The sequence below is a fragment of the Stegodyphus dumicola genome, chromosome 1, assembly GCF_044657685.1.
Source record: "Stegodyphus dumicola isolate Sdum_Otavi_A_Nest chromosome 1, ASM4465768v1".
Taxonomy (NCBI): Eukaryota; Metazoa; Arthropoda; class Arachnida; order Araneae; family Eresidae; genus Stegodyphus; species Stegodyphus dumicola.
In genome coordinates this window covers 61141742-61154807 of record NC_140768.1, presented here as the reverse complement: position 1 = coordinate 61154807, position 13066 = coordinate 61141742, and the positions used below count along the sequence as shown (strand labels likewise).

At 30.5% G+C, this 13066-nt stretch overlaps 1 protein-coding gene across 1 annotated transcript in view; it reads left to right on the top strand.

Annotated features, from left to right (window-relative positions):
- The window catches only part of LOC118187659 (exportin-4-like), a 113549-nt gene that overhangs the window by 63297 nt on the left and 37186 nt on the right, over positions 1-13066 (top strand). Inside the window, exons 11-13 of the mRNA XM_035357922.2 lie at positions 8227-8354; positions 10260-10387; positions 12308-12488. Of these exons, the coding sequence (XP_035213813.1) occupies positions 8227-8354; positions 10260-10387; positions 12308-12488 (437 nt within the window). The remainder of the gene's footprint in view (positions 1-8226; positions 8355-10259; positions 10388-12307; positions 12489-13066) is intronic.

Genomic DNA, 13066 nt, shown 5'->3' with positions numbered 1-13066 from the left:
AATTGGCACAGTTTTATTACTGGGACAGGATTGTTTTCCGTGCATTTAAAGAATGTTTTTAGTGGTCGCTCTTTGGTCCTTGGGCTGTAATAATCTCTTCATGTTCTTTTGAATGTCGCTATGATAGATACTGCACAAAAAAGGCTTCTTGATATTTCAAGATTCATCTTGAATGATTCATCATCTATCACAAATAGTAAAGCTAATTTAACTCTTTGACTTGTTATTTGGTCACATTTGAGAACATTTTAACTGTTCTATCTACTGCAGTACAAAGTATGAAATCCAGACATTATCTAATATCCGGACTTATTTAAAATACTGATCTCTAAATCATCAGCAGCCCATTAAAAAAAAAAAAAAAAAAAAAAAAAAACTCCACATTTGATATTTTTTCATAATAAAAACGGCTGGAGAGTACTGATTCTTAATTTCTCTAATAAAATACCTCCTTTTTGAAGAAACAATCATTTATTAATGTAAATCGATATGATCAATAATTTGGATATGTAATTACCTTTTTGCTTGGCATACATATCAAACTGAAACATTCTACCTCGAAATGTTGTTGGTTTTACACCACACTTATATCCCTGAGGAATCATTATTTATTATTATTATTATTTTGCTTTAATCACTGCATGACTATCAACACAGAGCAGCTTGAGAAATCCTTCACGCAATGAAATCTAAACAAATTTCCCCCCTTAATATTAGTAATTGAATACCAAAGTGAATAGTGGACACTAATTACACTTGACGATGATTACAGACTTCAGCTAACTCTGCTGCGAAATGCTGAATGTGTTGATGAGGAGAAATTTAACAGAAATTTTTTTTTTTTTTTTTGTATGAAAAAAAAACGTTTGGAAAATAGGTATTTACAGGCCAAAAGAGATTACATTCAGTGCTATTTGAATTGAAAGTAACTGATTTTCAGGACCAAAGCCAGTGCTGCATTGGGCAGCCGAATTTAGGGGAGATGAAATTTTGTGAACTTAGAAAAGCAACGACCAACAAAATTAAGGCGGGTAAAATTTTTAGAATTTAGACAGGTACTTGGCAGCTTGAATTTCAGACCCGCAGAGACTGCACAGGGCTGCCAATTGTCTGGCACCGTTCCATGGATAAGCTTTAAGCATATGGGTGAATTTATTTATTTGGAACTGAAATAAGTCATAAGCATGTGTGGGAAATAGGTATAAGTATAATAAATAACTAAATTAAGCTTAACTTCTCCAGTGTGTTACAAAAGGAATACAAAATCTAGCGAAACAATATTCATTTAGTCACAAATCTCATAATACATTGCTAATAGTGTAAAGCGGATGTTAGTTAAGCTTTATGATGATAGCTGTAAATTTGAAGGTTTTTCAGATATTGCAAACAAAAAGGAAAACTTTCCAAACTAATAGAATTTATGAAGAAACATGGACAAGTGGTAATAAATGAAGTGTTAATGGCAATGCCCTAATCATCAATCAACCAACGAACATCGAAATCTGTAGTATAACTTCTAAATCTAGAAAACATCGCTACCAATAATAAAGGAAGTGATAGAGAGGTTGATGAGAATGCAAAAATTTCGACTGACAATTTAGTGGAAATTATCAAGACTGCAGTTACAGGACTTGAATAGTTAACTTCGTAACTGAAAAAGAAATCATATCTATGTATAGAATTGAAGAGAATTTATTAGCACATAAAATGAAGTAACTTAAATAACTTATGGTGAATGAAACATGTGATACCAAATAAATAGTGAGTTTTTTTTTGGGGGGGGGATAAATTTTGATTGACTTCATGTCTTGTGGAAGCATTACAAAAGCATGTGCCATTTGGCTGAAGTGCACATATGTGGCATTTATCATATCACGACACCTTCCCCCCTAAAAATTTTTATTTTGTCTTTCAATGAATTGTCAAATCTACTTGTAAACATTTCTTGAAACAAACAAAAAGTTACAATATTCATAAAGGTTTTACCTTAATTAACCAGTTCTTACTAATTTCAATTAAAGTTACTTCAACATAAATACAATAATCTTAATCATTAAAAGATGTAATGTTCTATTAATTTTTTTTATGTTTTTAAAATTAAATTAAGTACATAATCAAAATAATGCAAATCAACTATCAGGGTTAAATTTATCATGCTTTACCAAACTATTCCTAAATATTAATCATATTGCATAACATTATGAAAATTTCATAGTCTAGCAGTTAATCTCAAAAAAGTTTTCAAACAGAATAATTAAGATGTTCATAATGTTCACAAAGCTATTAACTTTACATCATATTTCAACAACTGGAAAAGATAATCATGTCATCAACGTAAGACTCAGCGTAATCCTTATGTTTGGCAAGAAGTTTGTTGATAGTCCTCTGGACTGTTACAGTGTTGCTTCTCAGTCCAAAGTAAGACTAGAAAAGCAATAAATAAAACTAGAAAAGCATATTGTCCTCGATGTGTCACAAATGAAGTTAAGTGTTGGTGCTTAAGGTTTAGTCTTATTTGCCAGTATCCTCTTAGATGGTCAATCAATGTGATGTAATTGGACTTTGACATTTGATAAATTAGGTTTGTGCCATTTTTTACTTAAAAGACTTCAGTTTCAGTTTGTGAGTTCAGTTAATGATAGACCACACATAATCTTACAGATATGTCTTTCTTTGACACAATAAAGTACTTTATGTGCATATTCACTTTCTGATTCAAAAACAATGAATTCAACAATGAGTCCCAGCTGTAGTACCTCATCTATTTGTCAATCAACTTCACTTTTTAGAACTTCGGGTATCTGGTGCACTTCTGCTTTGGTATGCTTTTAGGCTTTAAATTAATGTTATATTCTCAAATAGTGGAGAATTTTAGAATACCAGATTTTAAAGGCATGCTTTTTTAAAATTTCCACGAATTCTTTTCTGTGGTTTAAGGCATGTAAGACCAAACTCTTTATCAGAATAGTGTTCTTGAGTTTGTAGTGGAACAATTCTTGGAATGTTTTGAACTTTTCCAAAATCAGTATCTGCATCATGTATCACACCGATATTATTCACAGCAATCTTGTTTGCGTGAATATACTTCAAATTATTTGGCTTTTGCGCAATGTAACTATAATCAGTATGCTTTTTGATGATTGTAGCAGGTCCAGTCTGTCTTGCATAAACTTTCGTTTATGCAAGACAGTTTTAAACGTTTTCACTATCAGGGGATTAAGACTATAAAACAGTCAGTCACCTTCCTCAAATTCTTTATGATGTGCCTTATGGTTATGGTAGAATGCGTAAGTTTGTTGCTTGCAATCAGCTGTAAGTCCTGCGTATTCAGCCGCTTTTTTTTAACTTCATCTTCATTCAGGTAGTCAGTGACTGGAATTAGTTGTCCACGAGGAATAGGAATTCATCAGTCTATGACATTTTCAAGATAGATAATTGGCCCTTAAGACGTCTTGTATAAAGCATCTGGAAGGGACTAACACTAGTCGTAGCATTAGGGACTTCTGGGTAAACCCAAAGCAGGTATGGGGGGTTGTGTTTCTCCTAATCTTGCAAAAATTCTTTCATGATATGATGATGTATCATTCCCTTTGAAACAGCATTAAATCTTTCTACAAGGCTATTTGAAGTAGGATGGTAAGGGGTTGAGAACCTTTCTGAATATCCGATCCTTTTCAAAAACTCTTTCTTCAATGGTACTGCTTCTGGCCACCTTGTACATTGGTCAACAGTGCATAGCACACACCTGTAATCTCGACAGCTTAGTTCCACAGGTCCAATAATATCCACATTAATTATCTGGAATGGCTCTCTAGGCCATGTTACTGGCATAATAGGAAGTTCATCAGGATACTTTTTAGCTGTAAGTTGACAGAAAGTACAAGTGCTGTAATATTCATTTACTTCTTTCTTGTTTCCATGCCAGTAGGAAGAATATTTCAATTGTTCTGTCTTCTTCAGTAGCAGGTGGCCTCCCAGTAAGCTAGATAATGATCCAAGTCCAAAATTTATTTTCTCCTTCCTTTGGGAACAAATAACTGGTGAACCCTTTCTCCTAAAATTTTATCTTTATGGTAAAGTTATTGATAACAATGAAACCCATTTTTAGCATCTTGCCAGCATGCTTGTAACAATTGATCATTTATTTGTTGAAGCTGGAACAGCTCTGAATCCAAAACACTGCCATTTTGTAATGTGCTACCTTTAGAATCATTCTTACAACGAAAGCACCGATTAGAATCTTTTAAACTCATTTTCTTCTTTTGCAGCGACATAACATGTTTTTCCAAAATGTGATCTTTGCTTCCACAAAATAAACAAGAAAAAGTCTAGCAGCTTGCAATTTTGTTTACTTTATTGGAATGATTGGCGCTGAAAGTTGGGTTGGTGTTGAAAGAATTATGAGTGGGAAAATTGTTTTGTTTTTCAAAAATCAAGCATTATATCCCTAGGAATACATTTTATTAACAAAGGATAAAGTAAACTTCCTGTGATTCAGTTTTCATTCCTAATGAATTTAGTGATCTTATTTGTATTATGCAGATACCATATAATTCTCTGAAATCTTGAATATTATTTGAACTTCAAATCTATCCTTAAGAATTTTAAGTGTTTCATCATAATTCTCTAGAGATAATGAAAATTCTTATACAGTGACAGACTAAAAAAATGACAGTTTTAAAATTGTATCACTTAATAAATTAAGCAAATAATTGAATTTTCCAATTTTCGTTAACTTTTCATTTTTATTTTTTGCTTATCAAAAGAATTAAAAAATGTTTCCCACAATTCAGCATTTCCATAACATTTATCAATCATATTTTTGGCAATTTAACCTTGTAATCAGAACTTCTATTACTAACACCAGAAATAATAAATACATTACTATTATCATGAGAAGATAGAATTAGAAACTATTGAATTTTCAACATTTCCTTTTTCTTTCAATAATTTTGTGCCTTTGAAATTCCATTTTGCAATCTTTTCTTTGTATTTAATGCATTTTTAATTTCACTTTTGTTTACATAAATTATATCTCTATTTTTTTTTTTTTTTTTTTTTTTTTTTCATTTAAGGCTTCCCCCTTCAGAAAAAATTGTTCTTATGTATCTTCAATATACAAGGAGCAAAGATTCAATAGAACTTGTTACTTTAGTTATGGCTGAATGAATAATTTTCTATTCTTTCTTATGCTTCTCAAGTTCTGCTTCAGTCATTTCTGTTATAAATTAACTTCAATTTCCAAAAATTTAACAAAACACTTCTTATCTTTTCTGATGAATCACTTGCACTTTACTGGAACATTAGTACTCTTCGAATGCATGTAATCCATTATAAACATGTCCCTCTTTTCTGACAATGCTGTGATACTTCTGTCACAAGGTGTGTTCTTGACATATTAACGTGTACATGACATGATGTGGGCATTTTCATGAAACATACTTAGGTAGTACAGGACAAACATTTTATTATAACACAAGCAAATAAACAAATGTAATTTACAGAAAGTGAATAATGTAATATTTCAGCTGACTTACAGCACAAAATGTATCTCAAGCCTTATTCCTGTCATTCTCTCCATGTAATCTGAACTCAGTGTCTTGTGGGAGAGTTACAAAAGCATTCACCTTTGGGCTAAAGTGCACATGCATGCCATTTATACTATCATGACATGTGTGTCCTTTGCATTGTGGAAAAACAGTGGTGCCTAGAGCTACTAGATTTTGAACACAGTCCTTCGCGTGAACATGTGCATCTCAGCGCCGAGATTTTGAATTTGTTTTTCATTTATTTCATATTTTATGTGAATTTAATGAACTTTTTATTAACAAAGTTAGCTATTTAAAGGAAGTGTGTTGCCTTTTGGCAAAACATAAGGTATTTATATTTCAAATTTAGCATCTGAAAATTTTTTTAATTTAATTTCTTATATACTGATTAATAAACTGAACAATTTAAAAGCAACAAATGCAGTTCTTCATCTGTGTTAGTACTAATTACTAGCTAGACTCACAAAATTATTATGTATTTTTTCATGAGTTCATTTTTTAAACTTTGGTTTAAGCATCAAGACATGAAAGTTAAACGCCTTTGCTGAAGGATTCACTGTGGTTAATTTTATCATTTGTCTGCTTTTGTTTCACTGTCATTCTTATTAACACTCTCATCATTGCATTTTTTTTTTATTCTCCATATCTGCAGCATAAATGATTTCTTCATCACTCAAAATTTAAAAATTTGGTTTTTTCTACCTCTACGCATTTTGAAGTGTTACCTTGAAGCATGTCTTTACAGCCTTTATTCTTTGAAGCATACTTACGAATTCATTGTCAGTTGGTGTGTGAATGTTAGTGTTGCTTTTGTCTTTCACACATGTAAATCACATCTTTTAAAATAATGCTCAATTGAAAAAACATGAAGCATACTTAGGATGATTTCTTCATCACTCAAAATTTAAAAATTTGATTTGCTGTTTTCTACCTCTATTCATTCTTGAGGCATGTCTTTACAGCCTTTTATCCTTTGAAGCATAATTACGAATTTATTATTAGTTGGTGTCTGAATGTTAATGCTGCTTTTGTCTTTCACACATGTAAAGTTTATCTTTTAATATAATGCTCAATTGAAAGTCATAAAGAATTAAATGATCCATCTCTGATAAGATAATGTTCTGCTGTACTTTTAAGTATAATTCGAAATAGAGGGAAAAGGTACAAATTGAACTTTCCAGTTATCAATATCAATTTGTTATTTAAAATCAAATTTCTAAAACATATGTAGGCTTTTTTTTTAATTACATGCACAATTTAAGTTAAAATGAAAGATTGCATTATTTGTCTTTAATTAAAGTCTGTTATAAACTATGATTATATACTCTTTGAAAAATTGTCATTAACATACAGTTTCTCATACTTAATTATAACAGCCTTAGATGTTGCAGCTAACATTTTGGGCTATTTTTTAAAGTGAAAAAATACTTCATTTTGGAAATAAAAGTTTTAAAATAATAGAGTTTTTTTAAATATTAATATAGTTGCTAATTAGCATCTTTCAGAATACTAATCAAGTTTCTATTCCAAGTTACTAAAATTATCTTCCTCTTTACTAGCCTCTTCCCCTCACACAAACCCTAAAATAATGAAACTGTGATTTAAATAGCAAATCAAATATGAATTGAATAGCAAAAAAGCATTTAGATTAATGAAATCTGTTTTAGTCATTTCAACAGTTTTTCCAATTCGTTACAGTATGCCGAATTAACAACGGTCTGTCAGTTATTTTCTTTAACCCCTTAACTGCCGCGGAAAACATACAAAATTCATTTCCCAGTGCCACGGTTTTTCACATAGGCGCGCATAGTTATGCGATGTATTGGGAGGGGGATAAGTGAAAGTTTTACTTTCTAAAATTTGTTTGCTTTCAGAAAATAAAGAATAAAGGAAAAAATGAATGCACAAAATTTAATGTTTTGAGTAAAAGTATAATAAAAAGATGTAAGTATGATAGAAAAGATCCCTAAAATGGAGTTTCGATCAATTCATTTTTAGACCAGTAAAGCTGTATTATCAGGTTTTAGTGTCATACCTTGTGAAATCAGTGTGCCTAAAAAAGCATATATTTCTTCTGAACTTGTTCTTGGTTTTTTGTTTGCAGGGTGTTGGTTCATATACTAGTCTACAAAACGGTTAGTTTCAGTAACAATATGGAGCACGAGCAGTTCATCAAAAAATAATTCAAAAATGATAAATAGGTTTGAAACATCCGTTATATCTTTCTTTATTCCTGGAACCTACTACAAAAAGTAAACGAAAACGGAGGACACAGAATTTAAAAAAAAAAAAAAAGTTTTACTCAAAACAACACCAGCGAATACTGTGCAGTCATTACTTTCATCGCTTTAGACACACCCCTCTCTCCAATTTCTCCCCACCCTTCTCTGAAATAGTATTTGCCTTCGCATACTTTGTCAAGGTCATTGTGGTGTTGCATTCCAAAGCTTTGCGAATAATTTTACGGGTAGCAGTGCAAAGCAAATGATAGTATTTTGGAAGGGCGTACATATAACGTCTGTGGCAGTTAACGCATTGGCTGAGCTAGGCGTATATATGTGCCTGTGGCAGTTAAGGGCTTAACAAAGTTATCAGCAGTAATTATTTCTTTCACCTTGATTGTTTATAAATGTCCATAGCTAATGCTCTTTGAATTATTTTAACTTGTATTTGACAGGGATCTGGCTTGAAAGAAGAAATAGACGAAGTTGAAGAAGATGACCGAGCCAAATATCGAGATCAGATAACAGCAATAGGAATGTTTGGAAGGATGGTTATAGATCACAGCATTCCAATCTTAGTCAGGTGGGTCTTCTTAATGAATGTACATGTCGATTTAATAAGTCTTAACTCAGTATGCTTTTTATTAATGTCTGTATATTAATCAAGAATCAGAAGTTTTCTGCCTTCACATACTAGTATATATTGTATTATAGCAATAATATCTGAGTTGCATTTCAGCTGCACTTCTGAGACAACACAATTTAGATACAAATTTAAAAAACACCATCTTATAGCTTTTAAAGCAATAATGCACATTTAAGTTTCATAATATTTAAAAAGTGAATATTATATTTTGATTTCATATTGGTTTCAATATTTTCATTAAATATTTGCTGAAATATATTCTTCTGAGGCAGTAATAGTGCTTTGTAAAGTCCGAGAGAAAATTATGAGTTTGCAGAATAAATTGAATTAAAAAAAATAAAATGTATTGAAAAAAATATGAAAGCTGTCTGATTTTATATTACGTCCAAAGAGGCTTTTTTATTTATTTATTTACTCGTACATGCATGTTTCGAGAGAATTTGGGCTAATGTCCCTTTGAGCTAAAATTATTAAAAACAACATATCTTTAGAATTTTGGATAGACAGTCTCGCGCATTGGAGACAAAAATGTTTTTTCGTACAGTGTTGCCATTGTTACTTCGAAAATCGCTGATTTTGTTAATCAAATATTTATTCAAATTTACAAAATACGAAATGGACGATAAAACAAATTCCAAATTTAGGCTTCAAGGTGCCCATATTTGGATGGAGGATTACATTATTCAAAATTTGATGGCTGTAGGCACTGTTGTTTTTTCACAACTTTGTATAAATATATGTTGATAGAAACATATATTTATACAAAGTCTTCATTATTTAATTTCTTTAAATATAATGTAGGGCACTAATGTTTGGAAGCAACAATCTGAAAAGTGAAACAGACATTTATAGTAAACTGATGCAGAATGGCGCTTCAAGACTAATAGCCCTTTTGGACTAATGCTCATTTGGACTAATGCTCATCATAAAAATGCAGGAAAATAAATTTTGAGATGCAAAGATTTTTTGATAGAAACAGCTTGAACCCTCTAAACAGCAAGGCCATATATATCTAAAATATTTTTTGTGATATCTGTAAGAACTTATATATATGTGCATATTAAAATATGTCAAAGAAATTAAGGCAATATATCAGAAGTACACAAATCCAGGTATGAAATACCAGGAGAGTTTTTACATTAAAATCAAAAAAATAATTTGTTCTCATAGTAGTTTTGGGAAATTTGTGCTTACTTAGTGAAAACCCTGGTCACTCAGAGAATTAAAGTAGACATGATTTACTGTATATATTGGCATTGCTTTCAAATTGTCCTGTGGTGGCAACAGGGAAACATCTGTCCCCAGCCACAGCATCCAGGGCATGTGAAAATGATGTTATAAAATGTTTTCCATACTTGGCACACAGAAAGGGGCATAAAATCTTCAGTTGTTCAGGGCGCTGAAAACTCTAGCTGTAGCTGTGAAATTGTCAAATGGGATCTATCAATTTTATTTTCAACATTTATTTAATTATATTTAAAATTTATATTTTTAAAAATATATGGATTGAGCATACTGGAATCATGACTGTTTAAAATATTTAATCTATGAATATATGCAAGTGAATAACTTTTTAGAATTGACAAAATTTAGTTACAGAATGATATTTGCTTCTAAAGGAGTATTCTGTTTTGCTGTGTATGCAAACTCATTTTTGGAGGTGGAGGGAAAATTGAAATTAATGCCTAATAATTGTTAAATTTTGCCAATTATTGAATTTTCATTTTTTCTCATATAGAAAACATTATTTTAATATATCATATAGTTTATTTTATATCTAGATCAATAATATATTCTATGCGCTTTAAATTAACATTTTGAATTTTCCATTAATTTTTTTAGGCTTATTGAGGAGAGGATCACAAGGTTGCATGGTCAGCTTCAAAGAATCCATCAAGCTGGATCTACCAATGATACATCTATCTTAGATATGCTTAATGAAGATATACATTGGCTTGTAATGATTTCAGGTATTTAATTGAGCTTCATATTTTTCATATCTATGTTCATTAACTTGTAATGAAACAATTAATAATAATTGGTGTAAAATTTACTTATTTTAATTAAGAATATTGTCATAATTAATTTGAAGTACTCAATTTTGGAAGTACTATTATTCTTCCTACTACAAAATGATGTTATGTATAAATTTTAAAATTTCAAAATTAGCAATATCAGATATATGAAGCAATATCCCACTTCATAGAAAATTCTTTTCATTATGAGAAAAATTGATACTGGGAAATACATGGAATGTTCTTATGAAACCATTCTCAGTCGAAGACCGAGTTGTGCCTAATTTTTGATTTTTTATTGCCATGCTTCTCTTCCAATGTTACATTTTTAGAGTATTTAAAAATAATGTGAGCATGTTGATTTTACCTTAAAGTAAATCAAACTAGAATAAAAGAGTCCATGGTATATATTTGCTTTCTACTGGAATTCTGAATTGTAAGATAAGATTTATGGGGCTAAATTTCATTTATATCTGTATACAGGATCTCTTTTGGGATTACTTCCATCCTGAGACAAACACCTGTGTAAGTTACTAGTATTTCTAAGAACCTAAACATCTTAAGGCAGACATCTCCACAGAACACCAAAACTATCTAGAACTGGATGTGGTCATTTTAAAGAAGTGTTCATTTCATTGATATAAATGCATTTTTAGTGGATATGTATATATGCTGTAAAGCAAATTCTGTTATTTATTAGTAAATTAGTAGTAATGTATGTAACATGGTTATAAGCAATGGTGTTAATATATCTCAGCAGTTTATAGCCTTCTTGACTTATGGAGCTTTTTTAAAATTAATATCTGGAATCATTTCTACATTTATATCTAACAAGTTAAGGGCATTTAATTGTAAAAATGAGAGAGAGAAAGAAGGGATGCATAGCAAGGAAATATACAGTAAAAAGATATCTACGCAATTTATGCAGTGTTCATTCTAGGAAATTATTTTTTAAAAACTGTGAAATTGCTGTAAATCATCAATTTATTCATAACTATCATCAGTTCACATGATATTGTTAAAACTTGACCAAACATAAAAATTTTTCTGAAGTTCAATGAGCTAAACCATTTATGTTACAACTGATTTTATATTATTGGTGAACATTATTGGTGAGAGCAACAATAAAAGTTCCATACAATAAACTCAGTTCCCCTTATTTAATCATTATGTACAGTTCAATTCAAATATATATTTATTATTTGTTATCTGAGATTTGTATTGTTCACTTTAGAAGACAATTTCAGTTTAATTTTACTAACTGTAGCGCATCAGCAACTATAGTCCATCAATTTATTCATAACTATCATCAGTTCACATGAAGTGTTAAAACTTGACCAAACATAAAAATTCTTCTGAAGTTCAATAAGCTAAACCTTTATGTTACAACTGATTTTATATTATTGGTGAGAGCAATAGTAAAAGTTCCATACAATAAACTCAGTTCCCTTATTTAATCATTATGTGCAATTCAATTCAAATAAATATTTATTATCTGTTACCTGAAATTTTTATTGTTTACTTTAGAAGACAATTTCAGTTTAATTTTACTAGCTGTAGCGCATCAGTAGGCCTAAATTAAGATACATAATTTAATGAGACACTTGTAGTTGCATTCTCCTTCCCCTGGCATGTTTTTTCTTATTTTAGGTTCAACTGTTGATAATTAAAAGTAAATGTCTAGTCCTCATTTAAACAGGTTCTGTAATTTGTTTTGCTCCTGTGCAAATGCAAAATCTCATTCGCATCAATGTAGTGCAAAAATTTGCTAAATTTCTAAGTATTAATATGCATTTGTTAAACACAAATTGCTTTTAAAAAATTGTGTTGAAATTCATTGTCTTGCATTTAATGTTTTCTTCCCCCCTCCCACAGCTCATTTACTTTCATCTGTAAGTGAAGGTGAAACTTCTCTAATTCCACCAGAAATCATCCATTATTGCCTAAGCCAAGCAGAAAATGTGAATATTGAAACTACTCTGCAAGTTCTTGCTTCACCCAGTCATAGAACATCAGATATTCCAGGAGCAGAAATGACTACAGACCCAGTTGTGAGGTAATTTGAGAAAAATGCATGAAACTATTTTTAGCTATACTTCCATATGTATTTTTATTCTTAGTAAAGTTTAAATTCACAGCTTAGAAGGAAAACTTATTTTACAAAGTATGTCTTATTGCAATGAGCCAGGCATTATTATTACTAAAGCTAAAAAATAGAATCATTATAAAATAACGTTATAATATAACAAATTATTACTAAAGCTAAAAAATAGAATCATTATAAAAAATTTAAAACAATTGTATGATTATTTTTGTTGTTACATGCTTCATAATCCAGTAGGTAGTTTTTCAGGTGGTACTATATTTATGTAGAATAAAAAAATAAGATAAATGATATACATTATTTTTATTTATTTATTTTGTAAATGAAAAGCCATAAATTTAGTATAATAATAATATGTTGTATTTTAAGCGATATCAGGTGACTGTCTTGCAAGCAGCAGAGGGTGCAATGATTTTCATGTACAGATGGATGGGAATCGTGTACAGATGGAGAGTCGATAGCAATATCTGAATGATGACATTAGCTATGTTCACATTGAGTTGGGTCCACTTCATTTATGTTCAGATAGG